The 23,305-nt window shown below is 44.8% G+C and overlaps 2 protein-coding genes across 2 annotated transcripts in view; both read right to left on the minus strand.

Moving 5' to 3' along the window:
* Nucleotides 1-23,305, minus strand: part of LOC128346277 (vomeronasal type-2 receptor 26-like) — a 389,368-nt gene that overhangs the window by 93,156 nt on the left and 272,907 nt on the right. The window lies entirely within an intron of this gene.
* LOC128343879 (vomeronasal type-2 receptor 26-like) overlaps nt 1-23,305 on the minus strand; it is a 45,609-nt gene that overhangs the window by 1,825 nt on the left and 20,479 nt on the right. Inside the window, exons 5-6 of the mRNA XM_053293313.1 lie at nt 22,309-23,012; nt 5,000-5,239 (exon numbers count right to left, since the gene is read on the minus strand). Of these exons, the coding sequence (XP_053149288.1) occupies nt 5,000-5,239; nt 22,309-23,012 (944 nt within the window). The remainder of the gene's footprint in view (nt 1-4,999; nt 5,240-22,308; nt 23,013-23,305) is intronic.

Consider the following 23,305-nt stretch of genomic DNA (forward strand, 5'->3'; position numbering starts at 1 on the left):
CCACTTCCCTCTCTGCTAAAAAGAATAATTTGTTTCTAAAACTTGGTAGACCAGAAATGGCAGAAGAACAAGGAACAAACAAATCATGGGTGTGGTCTCACCAGCAGCAGCTGGGTAGGAGGAGTGGCCAGCCAGGATCCAAGCCCCTTGTGTACTGCCGAGAATTGGCTGTGTGTTGGCAAACATCCGGGGAGGAGCAGGAGGGAAAAGTGATGGTCTGCTAGTCACTGGGGTGCTTCTCACGATCAGCAAAAATCGGGCTAGCAGAGGCTAGCCCGATTTTTGGTGGTCGTAAGAACCATCGGGCTCACAGCTCCAGCAATCCTGCTTTTTACGATCGTGAGTAGCCGCGGCGCACCTTCGCATCATGCCTACTCAAGAGTAGACCCCCGGCCTGGCGGCTTAAAAGCAGCCTCCTGGCTTGGGGGTCTCCCCAGTATGCCCTGCGCAGTCGCGCAGGGCATACTGGGGCTTGTGGGGGCCGCATGGCCCCCGTTCCCCCCACCCCCACCGGCTCTGTCTCGGAGCCGGCCATCGTGTGGGCAGCCGATACAGCCACCCAGGGCTCCCTGCCCGCTCGTGAGCGGGGAGAGTGGGCTTAGCCCGCTCTTCCCACTCTTCCCGCTCAACAGGAGAAACCGGGTCTCACTGATCATGAGACCTGATCCACTATCTGGGTAAGAAAATGATGGGTAAGACAATCTGGGTAAGACAACCTACTGCCTCGAGGTGGAGGAAAAACAGGTCCCACCCAATTCTATGCAGATTGCGACTAGCACACAATCACATCTCCATCCTCCTACCTCAGGTTTTGCCAACACATGTCCATTTTTCGAGAGTGCATGCTCTTTGAGCCTGGTTAGCCACTCCTCCTACCCAGTCTTGAGAACAAGTCCCCTACGAGGCTGTTCTAATGAGCAGCCTAACCCAGACTAGGGCAGCCCAGCCAGCATTAGGCTGCTTGGGTGGCGCACCAATTTCCACAGGGATCTCAGCGCTGCTGCCCAGCCTAACCTTAATTTGGAGGCTGGCTTTTGGTGAGGGCTAAGAGAGTAAGCACACCATTAACCCAGCTGCTGGGATCATGTGTATCCTCAGGCTGTGTGCAACTCAAGAAGACAGAGAAAGGGGTACCTAGAGCACCTGTCTGATGGGGGATTCCTCCAATGTGTCCCGGCTTCCAGAGATCCTCACTATGTTTAGCAGCACGGATCATGTGGGATCACAGTCTGTACTTCCCATCAATGTGATATGCTTGTCTGGAGGGAAGGTGTGCTTTGCACAGCCCTCCCCGTCCTGTCCACTGCATCAGTTGTGTGAATACCCTTTATATATGTTGGCCAGGAGCAGGGGTGTTCCTGGATGCTTAAGAGATCCTGGGCTCAGGTCCAGACTTCACTTTTGATAAAACTCAGTCACACTCTGTTAAGAATCAAAGATGAAAATGTCCCTATTGGGCACAACAGCTATATTAAATTTGATCCAAATTGTTCCATGCATTTCAATGTTATTGGGAAGGAACACACACACAGCCAGCCACCTTCTTGAAATGGGTTCTGGAATTCATTTATGGAATATCAAGCTTTAATATCTTCTATAATCTTAACAGCCGCCTAATGGCGCAGCGGGGAAATGACTTGATTATCAAACCAGAGGTTTCCGGTTTGAATCTCTGCTGGTATGTTTCCCAGAATATGGGAAAGACCTATATCGGGCAGCAGCGATATAGGAAGATGCTGAAAGGCATCATCTCATACTGTGTGGGAGGAGGCAATGGTAAACCTCTCCTGTATTCTACCAAAGACAACCACAGGGCTCTGTGGTCGCCAGGAGTTACCACGGACTCGACGGCACACTTTACCTTTAATATTATAATACAGCACTTGCAAAGGTGCAAGCAGTAGAGAGCAAAGTGGACGTGGTGTAAAATTTCCCAGCTAACCCTAAAGTTTTGAAGCCACCATCAAATTTTACATCACTTCCTCCCGGGCAGGGGCAGATGACTGGCAGCTTTCCCTCTCATCCTTATCCCCCCGTTGATGAATTTGCACATGGGCTCTAGCTAACAGAAGGCTCTGGAGGTGTTTGCACTAGTGTGTTCCCCAACCAAGCCTTGTTCAAGGCAGCTGCTAACATGGTCACCAGGGCTGCGAGCAGTCCTTTCTGTCCCTCATAATGGGTGGTGGATTTAATGGGCAGCTGTCCTTAATCAGGGGCTGATTTTCCTCTGGCTCTGTCCCACAATTTGAGAAAGAGCACTGGGATCTTCCTTCCTTCCTTCCTTCCTTTTTTTTGCTTTTAAAATTTTATTGGTTTTTACAATATCTTAACAATCTCCAATTAAACAAATGTTGACTTCCCGCTCGCCAATCTGCGTGAATCACTAATTATATAATTAAACCATTGCTATAGTAATTCAAAACATATATCCTATACCATACAAACTCGATTTTACTCTACTCAACCTGCTATTATTACTAAATTTCAAATCCTGCTGAAAAATCAATATTAGAGAAATAGTTCTTTAAGCATAGTAAGAATGGTTTCCAATCTTCTTTAAAACATTCCAGGTTTTCATCCCTTATCAGTACTGTAAGTTTTGCCATCTCAACATATTCCAAAGTTTTTATCAGCCAATCTTCTTTTGAGGGCATTTCATTGTTCTTCCATTTCTGCGCATATACTATTCTAGCCGCCGTGGTTGCATATATAAAGATTGTTAAATTCCTTCTGGAAAAATCTCCTTGCATTATTCCCAGCAGGAAGGATTCTGGTTTCTTAGGAAATGTCATTTAAAATTTTTTCTTCAACTCATTATATATCATATCCCAGAAAGCCTTTGCCTTCCCGCAAGACCACCACATATGAAAAAAAGTTCCTTCACAGTGTCCACATTTCCAGCATTTGTTTGGAGCATTTTTATACAGTAATGCTAATTTTTGGGGTGTCAAATACCACCTGTACATCATCTTATAATAATTTTCTTTTAAAGTATAACATGCGGTAAACTTTAAACACACTTTCCATAATTTTTCCCAAGCTGACATGTCTTTATGATGACCCACATCTAGTGGTGTGCCCGAACCGGTCCGGCGGCCATTCCAAAGAATGGCCGAACTGCCGGACCGGTTCGGACTGGGCTGGTTCGGGTCCGGGTGGGGGGTATATCTTTAAGGGCGGGGAGGGCTTGCTTAGCCCTCCCGCCTCCTTGCCCCCGCCAGCGCCCGTATTTAACATTATAGGGGCGCTGGAAACCAGCCGCCCCCCCCCCGCCGCCGCCACCGCCGCCGCCGCGAAATCACTCTTAAAAACATCCAGCCCTCCCTCCCTCCCAGCTAGCTGCCCGCCCGCCCCCCCACCCACCCACCCAGTCGCTCACCCGGTCGGTAGATACTAAGCGAGAGGAGCTCCGGCACAGAGCTCCTCTCGCTAGGAAGGCCTCCGGGAGAATGGTGGCATGCGCGCGCCGCAAACCACGCCGTTCTCCGGAGGCCCGGTCTACCCGCCGGGAAAGGGCCGGGTAGACCGGGCCTCCGATCGCTGGGTAGACCGGGCCTCCGATCGCCGGAGGCCCGGTCTACCCAGCGATCGGAGGCCCGGTCTACCCGGCCCTTTCCCGGCGGGTAGACCGGGCCTCCGGAGAATGGCGTGGTTTGCGGCGCGCGCATGCGCGCGCAAGCCACCATTCTCCCGGAGGCCTTCCTAGCGAGAGGAGCTCTGTGCCGGAGCTCCTCTCGCTTAGTATCTACCGACCGGGTGAGCGACTGGGTGGGTGGGTGGGGGGGGGGGCGGGCGGGCAGCTAGCTGGGAGGGAGGGAGGGCTGGATGTTTTTAAGAGTGATTTCGCGGCGGCGGCGGTGGCGGCGGCGGGGGGGGGCGGCTGGTTTCCAGCGCCCCTATAATGTTAAATACGGGCGCTGGCGGGGGCAAGGAGGCGGGAGGGCTAAGCAAGCCCTCCCTGCCCTAAAAACAAGGCCCCCCTTCGGTGCCGGTCCGGACTTCTCCGGACCGTGCACATCCCTACCCACATCTTGACCCCATTTTATCATAGCTGTTTTAACCACTTCATCTCTTGTCTCCTCCAGAAGCAGCAGCTTATACATCTTAGAAACTAATTTTTCATCATTTTCACACAGCTCCTTCTCAAATCTCGACATTTGATCCTCAAATCCAACTTTAAGATCCTTCTTATAGATTTCATTTAACTGATGGTACTGAAACCAGTTACTAACCAGATTTTGTACTTTTCTTGGAAACATAACAAATCCCTATAGGTACCCCATTGCGACTGGATATTTATCTCTTTACGTGCTAAAGCTTCAATTGGGGATAGCCATAATGGAGTTTTAAATTCCAACCATCTTTCAAAAAAAGAAGAAGGGCAAAAAAATAGTCTTTCTTTGTGCAAGCCACACTTCTACATCAGCAATCCTATACACTCTTACTTGGGAGAAAGCCCATTAAACAAAATCATTTACTTCTGAGTAAACCCAGAAAGCCTGCAAACTATTCTCAAAACTAAAAAAAATCAACTACTATTTTTTAATGCACATAGAATGCTTTAAACCTGAAACATCAAGTTAAGATCTGAATGCAGGCTGTAGCTGTGCGAATGGCACCATACTGTTTCCATATGCAAGATGGTGTTAAAACCCAGATCGTATGAAAACACACCAAGCCTATACGTAGTGAAGCAATTTTTAGTTGCCGTCTGGAAAGCACCCTGGAAGAGGTCATAGAGGTAGGAAGTGGCTGATGAGATTTGGCGCTCTTGAGTAAGTATGGCCTGTCCCCCATGGGCTAGCCTCTAATGATGTCCCTGGCCAGGACAAACAGCACCTTTCCCAAGCTACTATCCACTTCAGCTCTCTTAACATTTTCTGTTGGTTCTGCCTCTTTTTTGTTGCCCCTATTTCCCCTTGAGTTCTCTTTAGAGGTTGCAAGATATGATTATATTGCAGCTTATTTTCTCTCTCTTCCACACCACTACCTTTCATACCTGTGGGATTTTGTAGATGCCTGACATGGCTGAAATCTGGATGGAGATGTCAGATTCAGCCCCTTCAAAAACAGCCAACGGGTGATCCCGTCTTCCACATTTGTAGTTTGGAATATTGTTTCCCCCACCAGATAGGAGATCGACCATGGCATCGGAAGTGGTCCGTCCATCAAAATAGGTCTCATAGATGTTGTAGCCCAGAGTGAGGTTGGGTAAGAGGCTGGAGTCCTCATTGATGTCCTGAATGGCAAAGAGGAAGGATAAGATGTGCCAGTACCTTGGATCTGTTACCCTATATCAGGAGAGAAGATCATATTATCATCTGTGGGTGGTTTGTGGGTAGGGGAAGGGCCCACACTCATTCTCCAACACATATGCAGAGGCGCCATATCTCTGCTCTCACCCCACAGAGAACAGAGGATCCCAGTGCTCCAGAAAGGGAAAACAAAGCTGGGTTTGCTGGCACCCCAGGTGGTGATGCAAATTGCCTCCATGCATGTGTGGAGGCCAGAACCGAGCCACTGCCAACCCGATGGTAAAGAATGGGGTGTGTGCTTGGGTCATGCCAGGGGGCAATCAGTAGAAAGCATTGCCTTGGCAGCTGCGGAGGCCCGGTAGGGACTCTCTTGCTGCCCCCACCTGTCTGTGCCATTACATTTCTGAACCAGTTCGCCCAAACTGGGCCCATTTCAGTGTGATCACGGACAGAACTGCTCCCAATTCGGTCCATGATCAAACCTCTGAAATGGCCCTGCTTCGCGGGCAACTGTTTCGGAACCAACCATTCATATACACTCCTATTTAAGACAGCAAATGCAACAGACGAACAAACTCCGAGGTTCTGTTTTCATCCTACCTTGATAAAATTCTAGGTTTAAAAATTCAGGCTATCCACTTTTGAGAGGGCTGAGCTGGAGGGCTCCCTATGAGTCTTCATGAGCAGAAAACGCTAGTTTGCTGCCTCCTACTTTGATCTTGCTTATCATCAGAATGAGCCATAGGTGTGTTACAAGAGTGCTATTCAGACATTCAGGGCTGGCCCTAGTCATTTTGGCACCCAAGGCGAAATATGATTTTGGTGCCCCCTCCCCAGCCGAGAAGTGTGAAGTATGCCCGAAGCTGGCAGTCAGGGTTGCCCAACTTGGCTTATCTCATCTGATAATAATATTATCAGAGACAGTCTGGTAAATATTATAAATGGTTCTCTGGGGGAGGGCAGGATGCCGCCTTGTCTTAAGAAGGATCCCTCAGAGTTAGCTAATTACAGACCTATTTCTAACCTTCCATGGTTGGGCAAGGTGATTGAGCAGGTGGTGGCCTCTCAGCTCCAGGCAGTTTTGGATGATGCAGATTATCTAGACCCATTTCAAACTGGCTTTTGTGTGGGTTATGGGGTTGAGACTGCCTTGGTCGACTTGATGGATGATCTCCAACTGGCTATTGACAGAGGGAGTGTGACTCTGCAGATCCTTTTGGATCTCTCTGCGACTTTTGATACCATCGACCATGGTATCCTTCTGGACCACCTGAGGGAGGAGAGATTGGGTAGCACTGTGGTACAGCTCCACTCCTACGTCTCCGGCAGATTCCAGATGGTGTCACTTGGAGATTGTTGTTCTGCTAAGTGAGAACTGAAGTGTAGAGTTCCACAAGGCTCCATAAAGTCTCCAAAGCTGTTTAACATCTATGTGAAACTGCTGGGAGAGATCATCAGGAAGTTTAGTGCAGGGTGTTATCAATATGCTTATAGCACCCAGATCTATTTCTCTATTCCAACCCCATCAGGAAATGACATATCTTCCCTAAATACCTGCCTAGAGGCAGTAATGGGCTGGATGAGGGATAACAAAATGATGTTGAATCCAAATAAGACAGAGGTACTGACTTTGGGTGTGCCAAGACCCGAGAGATGGTTTAGATCTGCCTGTTCTGGATGGAGCTACTCTCCCCCTGAAGGATCAGGTACGTAGCTTGGGAGTGCTCCTGGACCCAAAGCTCTCCCTAGTTTCTCAGGTTGAGGTAGTGGCCAGGAGCGCTTTTTATCAGTTTCGGCTGATACATCAGTTACATCTATTTCTAGAGGTGAATGACCTTAAAACAGTGGTACATATGCTAGTAACCTCCAGGCTTGACTACTGCAATGTGCTCTACATGGGGCTGCCTTTGTACAAACAACAATTGGTACAGAATGTGGCAGCCATATGGGTCTCTGGGACAACACGAAGAGATCGTACAACACCTGTTTAGAATGAACTGCACTGGCTGCCAATATGTTTCTGGGTGAAATACAAAGTGCTAGTTCTTACCTATAAAGCCCTTAACGGCTTAGGTCTACACTATTTAAGAGTGCGCCTCTTTTGTCATAAACACCGTCACTTGTTACAATCTTCTGGAGAGGTCAGGTTACGGATGCCACCAACTCGTTTGGTAGCGACCCATGACCAGGCTTTCTCTGTGGCTGCCCCAGGGCTTTGGAATATGCTCCTTACTGAAATAAGAGCATCTCCTTCTCTGTTTCTTTTCAGGAAGAACTTGACTCTCCTGTTTTCTCAGGCTTTAAGTAGAATGAACTTTTATTATTTTAAAACTTGTTTTAATATCTATTTCATTCTATTGTTTTTATTGTCATGTATTTTAATTTTGTAAGTTTTAGATATTTTAAATTCTGTACATTTCTTAGAGATGTACTTATCAGGTGGTACAGAAATATGATAGATAGATAGATAGATAGATAGATAGATAGATAGATAGATAGACAGACAGAGAGAGTGAGTGCTGGATCAATTAGCACCCCCAAGTGTAACCCAATCTAGAACAGACTGAACATCATTCACCCGGGCAGAGGAATCACCATCCAACAATACTTCTGTCTTATCTGGATTGAGTCTCAGCTTATTTGCCCTCATCCAGTCCAGTACTGCATCCAAACAGTGATTCAGGACGGTCACCACCTCACCTGCGTCTGATGAAAAGGAGAGAGACAACTGCGTGTCATCTGCATATTGATGACACTTCAGGCCAAATATCTGGTTGACCTCTCCCAGTGGTTTCATGTAGATGTTAAACAGCATAGGGGAAAGAATGGAACCCTGTGGAACCCCATAGCATAAATGCCAAGAGGTTGAACAGTATCCCCCCAGCAGCACCTTTTGGTCGTGGGCCTGGAGGCAGGAGTAGAACCCCTCCAAAGAGTGCCTCCCACAACCAACTGGTCTAGCCTATCCAAAAGGATACAATGGTCAATGGTATCACAAGCCACTGAGAGAACCAAGAGAATTAACATGGTTGGACTCCCCCTGTCTCTCTCACTGCATAGGTCATCCCACAGGGCGACCAAATTTAAATTGTTTGATTGTTTAATTGTAGTTTTATGATGTTTTTAATTGTTAATCATTGTTATGTTTTATAATTTTTATTTTAATTATTAACTGATTTTAAGGTGTTTTAATGTAAACCGCCCTGAGCCTTTTGGAAGGGCGGTATAAAAGTTTTAATAATAAATAAATAAATAAATAAATAATAAAGCAGTTTCTGTTCCAAAGCCAGGTCTGAAGTCTGATAGAAAAGGATCTAAATAGTCCACTTCCCACTCTTCCTTCAAGGAGCCCAGAACAGTGGACATGGTTATGTTTCTCCTCCCAGAAACCCTATGAAGTAGGTCAGGTTGAAAGGTATGTCACTGTCCAGAGAAACGTACTGGCCGAATTAAGATGTAACACAAAACTGGAGGTTGGCAAACCTGTGATTTCAATTTTCAATTTTAAATGTAAGCCATACTGCAGACCTTCCAACCACAGTCCGCCAACCTCCGGTTGAAGGAGAGGGGAGTCACTCCCTGATGCTTGGCTGCCGAGACCAATCCCAGCAAACTCAATTGTACATTTTCAGAGCTGCCCACCTGCCCTTGGCATGGAAAGAGCATTTAAAGCCCTTTCAATGCCATGCAATGCCAGAGTTTCTTCAGACACTGATGGCACCACTGTCCTGCACCTAGATAGTCCCACACTAGCAACATTTGGGGTGGGGGGAGTCATGGGGGGATATTTCCCTGTTACTCTGGAAAGGGAAAGGAACAGGAAGCCTTCCTAAGAAAAGGTATGTGGGAGGGCAAAGGATCCTGAAGGGTCTGTCGTGCCGTGACCTAGGATGCTATTGCAAGGGATCACTCCATCAAAGCAGTCATTGCAGAACAAACCACACTCCTGCTCCACTTGCAGCTTCCAGCCGGTGGGTTATCCCTCTCATGAGAATGCCAATCTACTGGGGAGGACAATGGGGCTGTAAGCCCTAGGTCTCCCGTTGGATTGCATGCTCACAAGTTAAGCCAGCCCAACAATGGGGACCTCACTTGTGTGGGGCCCCCAACTCTCCATGGGAAAAGATCGAACAGAAGTGCTGCAACCCAAGCTTCCCTGCGAAGCCTTGCACACAACCAAAGGAGATGTTGACTCTCCATGTGTCAGAGCCTGGCCACATGCATGGACATGGGGACATAGGGTGCGCGGACAGATCTTTCAACCAATCCAAAATTCCCAGATCTGGTCCAGGGTTGCAACATATGGATATCTGCCAGTGTGGGGAATCATGGGGGAGGGGAGCCCTGATTTCCAGGGACTACAGGACAGAGGGTCTCCATTTTGGGGTACAAGCAAGGGCACATATGCCGAAATGGGGGGAGGGGCTGGCAGGGGACAAACTTGGACAGGTAATTAGTGGCAGGTGCCAAGACAGGGAGAGCAGTCACCAGGGTACCCGTCCCTGTGGCTTTCCTCCATATAGCAACCTGGCTTGATAGCCTGACACTCTTCTGAGAGAGCAGTCCATGGGAGAAGGGGTTGTTTTGTAGTCACTATTATTAGATGTAGTCATTATTAGAGATTTTGCTCGGTAATTCTCTCCCCTCCCCTCTCATAAGTAGTGAGGGGTTGTCCCCATGGCCTGGCACCCTCTTGAGTGAGTGTGGTGGGCCACTTTCCAGCATCCATCCTCAACGCATATGAGGATTTGCTCCTTACGCTGGAGCACTACTGACCCTGGCGACCAGCCTTGCTCATGAGTAAGCCTAAGGAGTGCAACCCCCCAAAATAGCTGGGTCGGGCACAGAGCATCTGCGCCTCTAGTTCTCCCTCGTTCTCAGCCCCCTCCCTCTCTCCCCCCCCCCCCGCTCCCCCACACAGACACTACTTTTTCTCCACGGTAATAAGATTCTATTTTTAAAACCCAACAATCTTTCCTACCTAAATAGACAGTTATGCCAGTAATAGTTGGAAGTTAACAGTATCCTTGCATTTTGCATTAAGAGACGACCAAAGGAACCATCAAAGCCCCACCAAAAGGACTACCATAGCCACAGTCTGTAACATTTGCAAAATGTAACACAAATGATGGGAATTGCTCTTCTGGACAAAATTATGCTAGAAAAACCTAATTATATCCAACGTTATGATGTGGAAATGCTCAAAATGAACCTCAGCATCTGAAAAGGCAGGCAAAGAACTAGATGATGCCTGCAGGTTCACGAAGCCCCAAAATCTCCCTTGATAGACTGAGAAGTAGGGAGAGAGATTTACTAGGGAAGAGAACCAGAAAATAGGGGCTGTCCCTGTTCAATAAGAAGCATTGGAGTGGGAAAGTTCAGAATGGAAGTAGCAGACACCACCACTACAGAACTGCTTACCACAAAACTGTGGTTGAGGGAGGCATATGAAAGACGTATGGCTGGAAGTTACCATACTTGGGAGATATGATCCCGGTAATCAGGTGGTCTCCAGGCCTGTAGTAGTTCACCGCTTCATGCTGATCTCTCTTCAGTTTAGTCGGGCATTTTGACAGCAGCATTCCACAGGCTGCATGAGGCAGAAGCAGAAGCACTAGCAGGAGTAGGAGCCGTAGATGGCTCATTCTGGGTCTCTCTGCCACAAGCAGTCCTCTTTGTCAGGGCTCTGAAATCTATTATCAGCTCCTTAGAAGAAGTCAAAGACCTCTTGGGAGACTGAATCTCCAGTGACTTTGCTCTCATAGGGGGAATCCAGCCATTGTTTTCAGAGGCAAGGGGGATTATGTGGACTCTCAGACCAATAGAGGCCCCACCTGCCCAGAATCCCAGCCCCAGGGCTCTCTGATAGAGGAGGTATTTGCCCACCAGGCATTTCAAGCACAGTTGCACAGAATTACCTCATGTTGTTCTTGGTTCTGATGTTGATGTTGCATTTCCCCAAAGAACTTTGAAAAATCCCTTCAACTTTGACAAGAAGAAGAAATCACTGTGATTTTGATAATTGTAAGGGGAAGCATCACCTCTGCAGCTGCTCTATGTCTTGATGTAGCTCTGGACACAGGTGTAGAGCTTGAGCAAAACATGTTTGCAAGAACTCATGTACTCTGAGGTGAGTCAGGGAGGGTGGTGAGTCAGCTTGACTTCTTTTGTAGGAACATCAGCCACAGGATAGAACTTTGATGGCCCCAAGAGAGAATCAGGATGTTAGGAGGACTATCAATTACTATAGGCTTAAGCTATGAATGACAACAAAATAGATCCTCCAGGTTTGGAGGCAGTCTACCTCATTCCCCATGTTTCTCAATGGGAGAGTTCTTCTGCATTCTCCAAGATATTAATGAATTCATCTGGGGTTCAGGATTTTGATCAAGTGTGGCCAAGATCAGGAATCTACCTGCAAACTTTCATTTTATGGCCTGGGAATTTCATGGCAATCAGAGAGTGAGTGAGTGAGTCACTGAGTACTTGTAGTATGGAAGAATATGAACATCTTATCTCACTGTGCTTCTAGTCTTTTTCTAGCTCTATGAAGTCTCATTCCCCATGTGTTCCAAACAGTGAAAGCTGGTGGCTTCTGCAACCTGGTGGGTGCCAGGCAGGGCAGGTTGGTGGTGGGTGGAGCAGGCCTGGGCATTGCAGGGGCGGAGCCAATTAACACTTGCCCAGTACCACCACATAATAAAAGCATGAAATTTTAACACAGTAAATATGCCTGCTTTGTTTATTTTATCCCTCCTTCTGTCCAGGGTTGTAAGTATAATTGAGTGGATGGGTTCTAAGAACCCAGGTCCCCTAGGTCCCGAGGGCCCTCCAGCTCCACCCCTCCCTATTTTATCTCCCTCTGAGGGGCCGCTGGGGAGAGGGGAGAGCACAGGCCTCGCTCTCCCCTAGCTATGCCCTGTTTCTGTCAATCCTGCCAGCCAAATGCAAAGCAAGGCAGATCCTGCCTAGGAAAGGAGACGATGCTAGCTACCACAAGTCCAACTCTCCTCCCTTAACAACAAACATAGAGCCATTCACCCCACCCCCACCAACACCACACACCTTATCAGTGGACAATTGCGTTATCTAATAATCAATATACAATCCTTCCCAGTAAAGTACTACTGCTGTTGTACTGTGCCAATGAACATGCATATCTTATCAGAAACGTTCTGTGTACTCAAAGTGATGGGTGGGTACTATTTTAGGACAAAGGAAGAAGAATACAGGAACCAAACTAAGGGGACAGAAAGGAGAACAGAATGCATCTATTTCACCCTGTGCACCTGCTTTTTACCGCTTTACGTAAGAGTTTAACACACACTGAGTCACTCTCACTGTTCCCTCTAAGGCAAGTGCACATGCTCACAAGTTTTTTGATGTCTTTCCACTCAATTAGTTTTAGATCCTGCTCAGGTTGAATCAAGAAGGCCCCACTCCGAATGCATTTGCACGAACACTGCCTCGATACTGCTGCCCAGAACACAATGCATTCCTCACACAGCTGAAAAAGATTAGAGGGAACAGTGGTCACTCTCTCTTACACAAAGTACAATCAAGCAGAGTCAAAGTCAGGATAGCCGAGACACAATATGAAGCATGGTTGAGAAATTACTCAAGGGGTAAATGAAAATGTGCATTTAAAACAATTCAGGGAACAGCAGACCAGTCAGCCCCACTTGAGTACCAGAAAATATGCTTTATCAAAGCATCAGAGAGTCTTTTGTGTACATATGCTCATGAACAGGATACCCAACAAAGTCAACTTAGATTGGTTGAAAATCTGTGTATTATGTACTGTATGTATGTATGTATGTATGTATGTATGTATGTATGATATTTGTACAGTGGTCCCTCGACTTACGAACTACTCGACATAAATATTTTTCAAGTTACAAACGGCAGTTTTAGATGCGGTTTTAGATGCGGTTTTTTCGACTTACAAATTTTTAGATGGGGTTTCCTCGACTTACGAATTTTACATGCGGATTCCTTGACTTGCCTGCCTGTTTACTGCCTGTTTATTCTTGAAAAGAAATGTTCCTGTGCAGTTTGCAAGCCTTACTGGGGGTCTGGGTCTTTTTTCTAGGCTCCGGAACGCATTAATCCGTTCCCAATGCATTCCTATGGGAAACCGCTTTTCGACTTACGAACTTTTCGACTTACAAATGTGCATTCGGAACGGATTAATTTCGTAAGTAGAGGGACCACTGTATATCGCTCCATCCAAAGGCTCTGGTACAACATGTTTAAAAAGACATTAAAACACACACCATTTAAATCACAGTGCTCAAAACAATATAAAAACAATTTTAAAACAATTCAAAACTTTTAAAACCAATTAAAATACTTAAACACAATTTATTAATCTATAGTACAATTTTACCATACTAGTTCATTTCATAGTGCAGCAACGGCATGAACACACAACTGTCACATCCACCAAAAGCAGCCCTCACATAACATTTGAAGACGTTGACTGTATAGACATTTGTAACATGTACAGCAATCTCAAGGGGCCAATTTGCTGTCATCTTAGAACTTTGCTGACTCACCAATTCCCATCATACTGCCCGGCAATTGTAAAAAAGCTTATAGGGGTTAGGGTGGCAGTAGAGAGAGATGGGCTGCTGCTTACCCTCCGTAGAGTATCAAAAAACCCACCTCCTCAGTACTCTATCTTCAAGGACAACATTAGCAATACATGTTGTACTGAGTGACTGGCTCAGAGTCACCCAGTGGTTTCATGGCTGAATGGGGATTTGAATTCAGGTCTCCCCAGTCCTAGCCCAACACTCTAATCACGGCACAATGCTGACTCTCTCATTAGAAGGTCAGAAGAGGAGCAGGACATGAATGGAGCAGAAGCAACTGCAGGGCTGCAAGCCATGCCAAGCATCATTTCATTAACAGGCTAGCCCCTTATAAGCCTCACTTGATCTCTCTCTCTCTCTCTCTCTCTCTCTCTCTCTATCTATCTATCTATCTCTCCGTTTCTTGTAAAAGCCATGGGGCGGCAGTGTACTTCCCTGCTGCCCCTTCCTCCGTTTTTGGCCGGAAGTAGCGCATGCGCCCCATGGGCACATGCACAGGCGCTACTCCAGCCCAGTTCTGGCCTGAACGACCCTCCCCCATCCACGCCCGGCCTACTAGGAGCCCCCCGGAGCAAGCACTTGCCGACCGTTGCCAATTATTTTCAGGCAGCATTTGCTGCCTGAAAGCGTCTATTCCCCTTTCTCTCCCTCCAGAGAGGGAGAATAGACGCTTTCAGGCAGCAAGTGCTCGCTTAGGGGGGCTCCTAGTAGCCTGGGCAGGGGCGGGGGGCATTGCACACGCTCCGCCAGCTAGCCAATGGGAAAGCACCCACCCACTGGCTCCACCCCCCCGGGCCCAGACTCAGATATCTCACTACTACTACTACTACTACTACTACTATTATTTTACATTTATATCCCGCTCTTCCTCCAAGGAGCCCAGAGCAATGTACTACATACTTAAGTTTCTCTTTCACAACATCCCTGTGAAGTAGGTTAGGCTGAGCGAGAAGTGACTGGCCCAGAGTCACCCAGCTAGTTTTATGGCTGAATGGGGATTTGAACTCGGGTCTCCCCGGTCCTAGCCCACCTGGTGGCACTCACTGGGATTGAAGAGGGGGTATTTAAAAAATTGTTCTTTTTAAAAAAAAAATTAAAAAAAATTGTGGAATTTGGGGGTGGGGGCAGGGCATGTCAGGCACTGTGTGCCCCCTGCACCTGGTGCCCAGGGCACGTGCTTTTCACTAAAATGATCTGAGTATTTTAATCTCATCTGAAAGTTTATTTGCCTTAGTTGTATGTCTTTTGGGTGTGTTTTATTAGAACTATTTGGCTTTTGGATAGGCAGCTATGGCAAGATTTATGCAGAAGGATTCTAACTGAAGCAATTTCACTTTATAGAAACTTGATAACTTTTCCCCCCAGGCATAGAAGTTAAAGTTTCAGCATTGTTCAGTCTCCCTCTTAACAAGAGAATGTCCTTGGACACTGTTTTTAAGATTTCACATTGACTCTATGTTTTGTGAGTTGCAGCTGAGATGTTCACCATTTTTTGTTTTTTGTTTTGTCTTTGTGCTGGGATCAATGAAATGCCCGACATTTTTAGTGGTGTATCTATCAGCATTTTATTTCTCCTTGCTATATTTTTAGTATAATAGAATTAACTTTTCTCTCTTACCTCTCTTTCCCTCGGAGTTTATGATATTAATGCTGATTTTATCTCTCTCTCTCCTTTCATCTCCTTTTGAGGTCTCCTTCCTTTGTGCGTGTGTGTGTGTGTTTAGATATGTGATTTACTTAGGGTTTCATATACAGGTTTTAACTGAGTATAATTAAATAATATACCCTATTAATTGGCTTTTCAATGTATTCCCAGTGTTAATTGCCCCCCCCTTTAAAAAAAAACCTTTGAGATTCTTTATGATATACCCAAATGTTCTAATGACTTAAGGAAGTGTCACATATCTTCATGGATGAAATGATAATTTATGTGATTAATTCAGGGTTTCATTTATAGGTTTTAACTCCAAGTATAATTAAATATTATACCTCATTAATTGGCCTTTCAACTAAAACCCGATAGTTTTAATGACATAAGGAATTGCCACATGTTTTTGTCTTTTGTTTCTTTTTGTTTTTTCTTTCCTTTTCATGGAAGAAACAAGAACATATTAAGAATGAGGGAATTAGGGGAAAGTGGACCTCTAGAATTAACCTTTAGAAATAAGTGGCTGCAATATTGATAATATTTTTAAATTTAAGGAAGAAGATTATTGGCTATATTCCATTATATGACATTATAGTTTTAAAAGGATTACATCTCAAGATATTCTATATGGAAAGTTCAATGTTTGATTTTTTTTTTTTTTTTGGTATTCTTAAGTCTTCGTTTGAGCATTTTTGAACAATTAATTGAAGTTAGCTCTAGTTTCTAATTGAAGTCTTGTTTCAATTTTTCAGAAACATGTATTTTTATCATTCCCATTTCTTTCTTTCTTATTTTTCTTTTATTTTACTTTCCCCTTATGGGCTTTTATTGTTCATTATGAAAACTTTATAACAGTATCTGTTGAATGAACTACTTGTTGTGATGCAAACAACTAGAAGGAAACTGAGAAGGACTATATGTATGTACGGGGAAAGATCCTAGTGTCATTCTTATTCTTATTCTTATTCTTATTCTTATTCTTATTCTTATTCTCCCAGCTTATTCTCCCAGCTTATTCTCCCAGTTGTGTGTTATAGAGATCAGAGCCAGCCGAAGTTAGTCTACCTCTTCATGAAATAATAGCTTTCCACTTATCTCTCTGGTTGGTTGGTTGGTTGGTTTGTTAAATGAAGAGGAGGACTATTGAAAGTTTAACTGATTTCTGTCATTTACTTTACCTGTATGGGACGAGATGGAATTTTGATGATAGAATATTGGTGGATATATGGACTTCTGTTTACAACACATACACTTTTTCTGTTATGGCAGAACTAGTGTTTTTTCATTTTCATTGTCTTCTCCATTGATTAATCTTGTTCTGAATCGTTTGATTAAGTCCAGGGGGAGTGTTCTGTGAGAGGTTTAAATTTTATTTTTTCTCTGACGATTAGATACAGGTTTTTTTTTTAGATCTACTCTCTTTTTCTTACAGATTAGCTTTACTCATTTAAGTATACTTAAATATTATTACTGTGTCTTATTTTCTTCTTGTTTTCTAAGCTGTGGATAAGTCATTGCTCTTATTCATGTATGACTGTGTCAGTCTCAGAGATGTAACCTGTTCTATTTCTATTACTAATAAAAGCAAAAATTCTTATTTTTTAGAAAAGCATTTGCTACCCTGCAACAAGAAAGAAGCTCATATTCTCATCTGTGGGTGGTTTTGAGGAGGGAAGGGCCCTCAGTCCCAATCCATAAGCAGAGGCTCAGGGGGTCTCTGCTAACTCACCCCACAGACACCCAAGACAACCTTTCCTCTTAGCATTATTAAAAACAAAGCCTTTCTAATTCTCATAGGAACATGGGAAGCTGCTCATCCTTATCTTGGAGATGCCCGCGAGGGAACCTGGAACCTAGATGCTCTTCCCAGAGCGGCTCCATCCCCTATGGGGAATATCTTACATTGCTCACACATCAAGTCACCCATTCATATGCAACCAGGGTGGACCCTGCTTTGCTAAGGGGGCAAGTCATGCATGCTACCACAAGACCAGCTCTCCTCTCCTCTGTTAGCATCACTTCTAAGTTCCATCATAATGAAGACTGTGTAAGGGAAAAGAGTGTGGCCTTCTTCGAACATTTCCCCCCATTTCTCACTTATGTCAGTCATAACATTTTGGACATTTGTATATTCTGTGAGGAATTTCAGTCATCTCTTTATAGATTATACCAGTCCTGACAAACACCTTGGCAACGGACCCTTGTGACCTTCTTTGGTTTCTCACACAGTTTCCCCATTAAGCACAGGGACCATGAAGACCTCTAATACCCGTCTACTGCCAAAGACAGCAATTTGATAGTAGATAGTAGACTTGTAGCCCATTCCAATGTTTTTGGGATGCAACAACCTCATGTTGTTCTTGGTTCCGGGGTTGATGTTACAGTCCCTCTTTGGGAAGAAGAAGAAATCACTGCGATTTTGATAATTATAAGGGGAAGCGTCTCCTCTGCATCTTTCCTAACTCTTGATTCAGATCTTGACACAGGTGTAGAGCTTGAGCAAAACATGTTTGCAAGAACGCATGTCCTCTGAGACAAATTATACCAGTCCTAACACCTTGGCAAAGGTCCTTTGTGTCCTTCTTTGGTTTCTCACATAGTTTTCCCATTAAGCACAAGGACCATGAAGACCTACAGGTGAAACTCGGAAAATTAGAGTATCGTGCAAAAGTCCATTAATTTCAGTAATGCAAATTAAAAGGTGGAACTGATATATGAGACAGACGCATTACATGCAAAGCAAGATAAGTCAAGCCTTAATTTGTTATAATTGTGATGATTATGGCGTACAGCTCATGAAAACCCCAAATCCACAATCCCAGAAAATTAGAATATTACATGGAACCAAGAAGACAAGGATTGCAGAATAGAACAATATCGGACCTCTGAAAAGTATAAGCATGCATATGTATTCAGTACTTGGTTTGGGCCCCTTTTGCAGCAATTACTGCCTCAATGCGGTGTGGCATGGATGATAACAGCCTGTGGCACTGATGAGGTGTTATGGAAGACCAGGATACTTCATTAGCGGCCTTCAGCTCTTCTGCATTGTTTGGTCTCATGTCTCTCATCCTTCTCTTGGCAATGCCCCATAGATTCTCTATGGGGTCAGGTCAGGCAAGTTTGCTGGCCAATCAAGCACAGTACACTGTATACTTTTCAGAGGTCCGATATTGTTCTATTCTACAATCCTTGTCTTCTTGGTTCCATGTAATATTCTAATTTTCTGGGATTGTGGATTTGGGGTTTTCATGAGCCGTACTCCATGATCATCACAATTATAACAAATTAAGGCTTGACTTATCTCGCTTTGCACGTAATGCGTCTGTCTCATATATCAGTTTCACCTTTTAATTTGCATTACTGAAATTAATGGACTTTTGCACGATATTCTAATTTTCCGAGTTTCACCTTAATAATATTATTCTACTGCCAAAGACAGGAATTTGATAGTAGATGGTGACCCTTGAGGTGCATTTCTGGAAATGGTTTCTGACTTGCAGCCCTTTCCAATGTTTTTGGGATGCAACAACCTCATGTTGTTCTTGGTTCCGGGGTTGATGCTACAGTTCTCCAAATAACTTTGAAAAATCCCTTCCTCTTTGACAAGAAGAAGAAGAAATCACTGTGATTTTGATAATTATAAGGGGAAGCATCTCCTCTGCATCTTTTCTAACTCTTGATGTAGCTATGGACAAAGATGTAGAGCTTGAGCAAAATTTGTTTGCAAGAACTCATGTCCTCTGAGACGAGTCAGGGAGGGGGACGTAGGCTTGGCTTGAGCTCTTTGTAGGAACACTGGCCACAAGATGCAACTTTGATAGCCTCAAAAAGGAGTCAGACAAACTCATGGATGTTAGGATGAATAGCAGTGACTATTGGCTTAAGCTACAATAACAAAATGGATCCTCTAGGTTTGGGGGCAGTCTATCTCATTCCCCATGTTTCCCAATAGGAGAGACTTTTTCTGCATTTTCAGGACATTAAAGAATTTCTCTAGGGCTTTGGATTTTATTTATTTAATTATTTACTTAGACTATTTCTATATCACACAAAACTTGCGTCTCTGGGCAGTTTACAATTAAAATCATTTAAATATTAAAATCATTAACATTAAAATCATGTAATACCCAACATTATAAGTATTAAAACTATAAATATAAGTAAAAGCCTGGGTGAACAAACATGTCTCCAGTGCCTTTTAAAAAGTTGCCAGAGATGGGGAGATTATATATATATATATATATATATATATATATATATATATATATATATATAGTGCCCATCCTTCAGCACATTTTGGGCCTTTCCCCCCTTGCGGCAGGCCCAGGCCATGTAGAGGCCCATTGTGCATGTGCAGCTCCCTCCAAAATGGCCACCGTGAGAAGGAAAAGGCCCCAAATGGGCCAAAGAATGCCCAAACTGGGTGATTTTGCCCCCTGAAGGGGTTAAGTACTATAATATATATAAACAGAAAAATGATCGTAAACCCCCACAAACCGAACTGGGGGATTCACTGGGGGCAAATCCGAACTGACCCAGTCCAGTTTGGGTCCGATTTGGACATGAACTGAGCTGGGCCAGTGGGTTATGTGTACACCCTGACTTGTAGTTTGCAAGCATATGAACATCCTATCTCACTGTGATTCTAGTCTTTCTCTAGCTCTACAAGGGTTCTCATTCCCCATATTTTCCAAAGGGAGACTCTGTCCAGATTTTCTGGGACATTAATATCCAGGCATTACAAGGTTATTAGTGGGAGAGATGCACACACATGGAAGGACCCATAGACACATAGACAGTCAGGATGGCAATCTCATTAGGCTACTTTCCATGAGAAAAGTGGGCTAAAAACATGCTGCTGAAATGCCCCTATTGGCCATGACAACTGTACTAAATTTGATCCAAATCGGTCCACACATTGCAAAGTGATTAGGAGGGAACACACACACAGACAGTCACTATCTTGAAATGGGTTCTGAAGCTCATGCATGGGATAGCAAGGTTTAATGTACTCTGTAATCTTTAACAGGTATACCAAGTTTGCTACAAATTGTTTCGGCGGTTCACAGGTTAGCTCACTTCCACCTCAAATGTTCACACACCCTCCATCTTGAACTGGGATGAAAGACGTCATTACAAAATATACCGCTGAGGTGTCCCCATGTGGGACTAGAACTCCACCAAATCGGGTCCAAGCATTAATAAGTTGTTAGGGGGAGACAAATACACACATGGAAGGACAGGTGCAGAATGGTCATAAGACTACTTGGACTTGTGTCCTAAGCTCTGTGCCCAACAGTGCCACGGGCAGCAACCAGCTTCAGGACGGGTTCTGATGCTTCTCTGAGCCAGGTTGTAATTGCCCACCAAATGCAGACTAGGGGCTTTCCAGTTAAATGAAGATCTTCCACAGGAGTGAGTTTTTGAGTGTGTATGGAGCACTGTGGAGGAAGATCTATCTATCCCACCACTGCCACCACTTGTGGAGGAACTGACCTCTATTCCTCCTAATCTTCTTACCCACCACTGCCTCAACCTGAGAAACCAGGGAGAGCTTTGGGTCCAGGAGTATTCCCAAGCTACGTACCTGATCTTTCAGGGGTAGATCTAAACAGGCAGATCTAAATAATCTCTCAGGTCCCAACCCCCCACAGTCAGTATCTCCATCTTATTTGGATTCAACTTCAGTTCATTAACCCTCACCCAGCCCATTACTGCCACCAGGCAGGCATTTAGGGAAGATGAGCCATTTCCTGATGAGGTCAACATGGAGAAGTAGACCTGGGTGTCATCAGTATTTTCATTCTTTGATCCATTCCAAAGAATCTCCATCAAAAAGCTCTTTTTCCAGTCTAGATTCACTAGGGACAGAATTCTTCTTTTCCACTAAAATGTAGGCATGTGCAAAATGTCTTGATGTTAAAATGTTTTGACTCTAAACAGGCTATTTCAAGTGTATTGAGCTTGAAACACAACACCCTTTATACAGAGGGACTGTTCTGAGCTTAGGGAAGAACAACTCCATTCAAATGTGAAATATTTCAAGAATGAGAGCACAATTTTGAAGATTGTTTTTCCCCTGGTTGATTGGTTTTCTGCCACTAGCTTCTGACTGGCTTGTGATTGCTTTGCTTCTTGGTGGGCTTGTTATACAAATCAGTGTTGTCATAGGCAACTGTGCGAGTCCCAAGGAGGGACTTTCAAAATGTTTTTAAAGGGATTGGAAGGCAGAGAGATCCCTATGGAGGTTTGGGAGAAACGTCAAATGTTTTTTTATTTTAAATCACCTGCTTGCCCATTTCTTTTGTGGGTTGGGTGGTAGGTAGTATGCACCATGCCCTACTACCCACCCCACTTTGGTGTCCCAAGGAGCTACCCATGGGGAACAGTGGGGTGTTTTGTGTTTTCCCCATTGTTCCCTATGGCCGAAACACTCAAAACGTTTTGAGGTTTCTTCCATCAAAACAACCAAGCTGACTACTGTTAGGAAAAATATTTTGGCTGTCTGTATTTTGTTTGGAGCTCCAAACAAAATGCAAAATCTGTTTTCTGCACAACCCCTAGTAAATAATAAATAATTAACAAATAATAAATATCATATTCAATCTTTAAATTTCATCATCATTAGATGCTCCTTTGTATTGAGATCAGGCCTCAGTAGAATAATGAAGCATTTGGGGATAAAGATGCAACCAAGCAAACCAGCACTGGAAGCCAATATAGAGAAGACCTGCACGACCACCATGTATTTCCCCTTTGTGCTCAGGTAGGTGGGCACAAAGGACACCCAGACACTGCAGAAGACCAACATGCTGAAGGTGATCAACTTGGCTTCGTTGAATGCCCCAGGCAGCTTCCTGGCTAGGAACGCCACGGTCAAAGAGATGGCAGCCAGGAAGCCCATGTAGCCAAGGGCACCATAAAACATGGCAACAGACCCTTGGTTACATTGCAAGATGATCTGTCCAGGATGAGAGTGCATGTCGGATTCAGGGAAGGGTGGAGAGATTCCCAGCCAGATGGTGCAGATACCAACTTGAATACCGGAGCAAGAAATGACAATGGAATTAGCCAAACTCTTCCCCAGCCATCTTCTCATCCTGTTCCCTGGCTTGGTGGCCATAAAGGCCAATATGACAGTGATAGTTTTTGCCAACACAGAGGAGACTGCAACTGAGAAGATGATGCTGAAGGCAGTTTGACGGAGAAGGCAAGTTACCTTTCCTGGCTGACCAAGGAACAGAAAGGAGGACAAAAAGGAAAGTAAGAGGGAGATTAGGAGAATGTAGGAGAGGTCCCGGTTGTTGGCTTTGACTAGTGGAGTTTCTAGGTATTTAATGAAGGTTCCTAACACAAATGCTGTAGTGAGGGACAAGAATAAGGCAAAGGAAGTTAAGATGATGCCTAAAGTTTCTGTATTGGACAAGAAGGTTATAATCTTGGGGATACATTGATCTCGATCCTTGTTTGAATACTGATCTTCTGGACACATCCGGCAATGATCTGCATCTGCAAGGGAGAAGAATGATCAAAAGTACTGAAGTTTATATTAAATCCATCATCCTCCACGTTGCGTTACCGTCTAAGAATAAAAGTAGAAATTTGCCTGTAGTGGCCTGTGCATGCGCTGCTGGGAGGGCGGTGAGAGGAACCCCAGCCCAGTTTTGCCTGCACGTGTACCACTGGGATCCCGGCAGTGCCTTGGCAGCATACCCGCCTCCAAACTGAGGCAGCATACCCGCCTTGGCAGCATACCCGCCTCCACTAGCCCGACTTTTGTTGATAGTCAGAACCACCAGGCT

Source organism: Hemicordylus capensis, chromosome 2 (assembly GCF_027244095.1).
Source record: "Hemicordylus capensis ecotype Gifberg chromosome 2, rHemCap1.1.pri, whole genome shotgun sequence".
Taxonomy (NCBI): Eukaryota; Metazoa; Chordata; class Lepidosauria; order Squamata; family Cordylidae; genus Hemicordylus; species Hemicordylus capensis.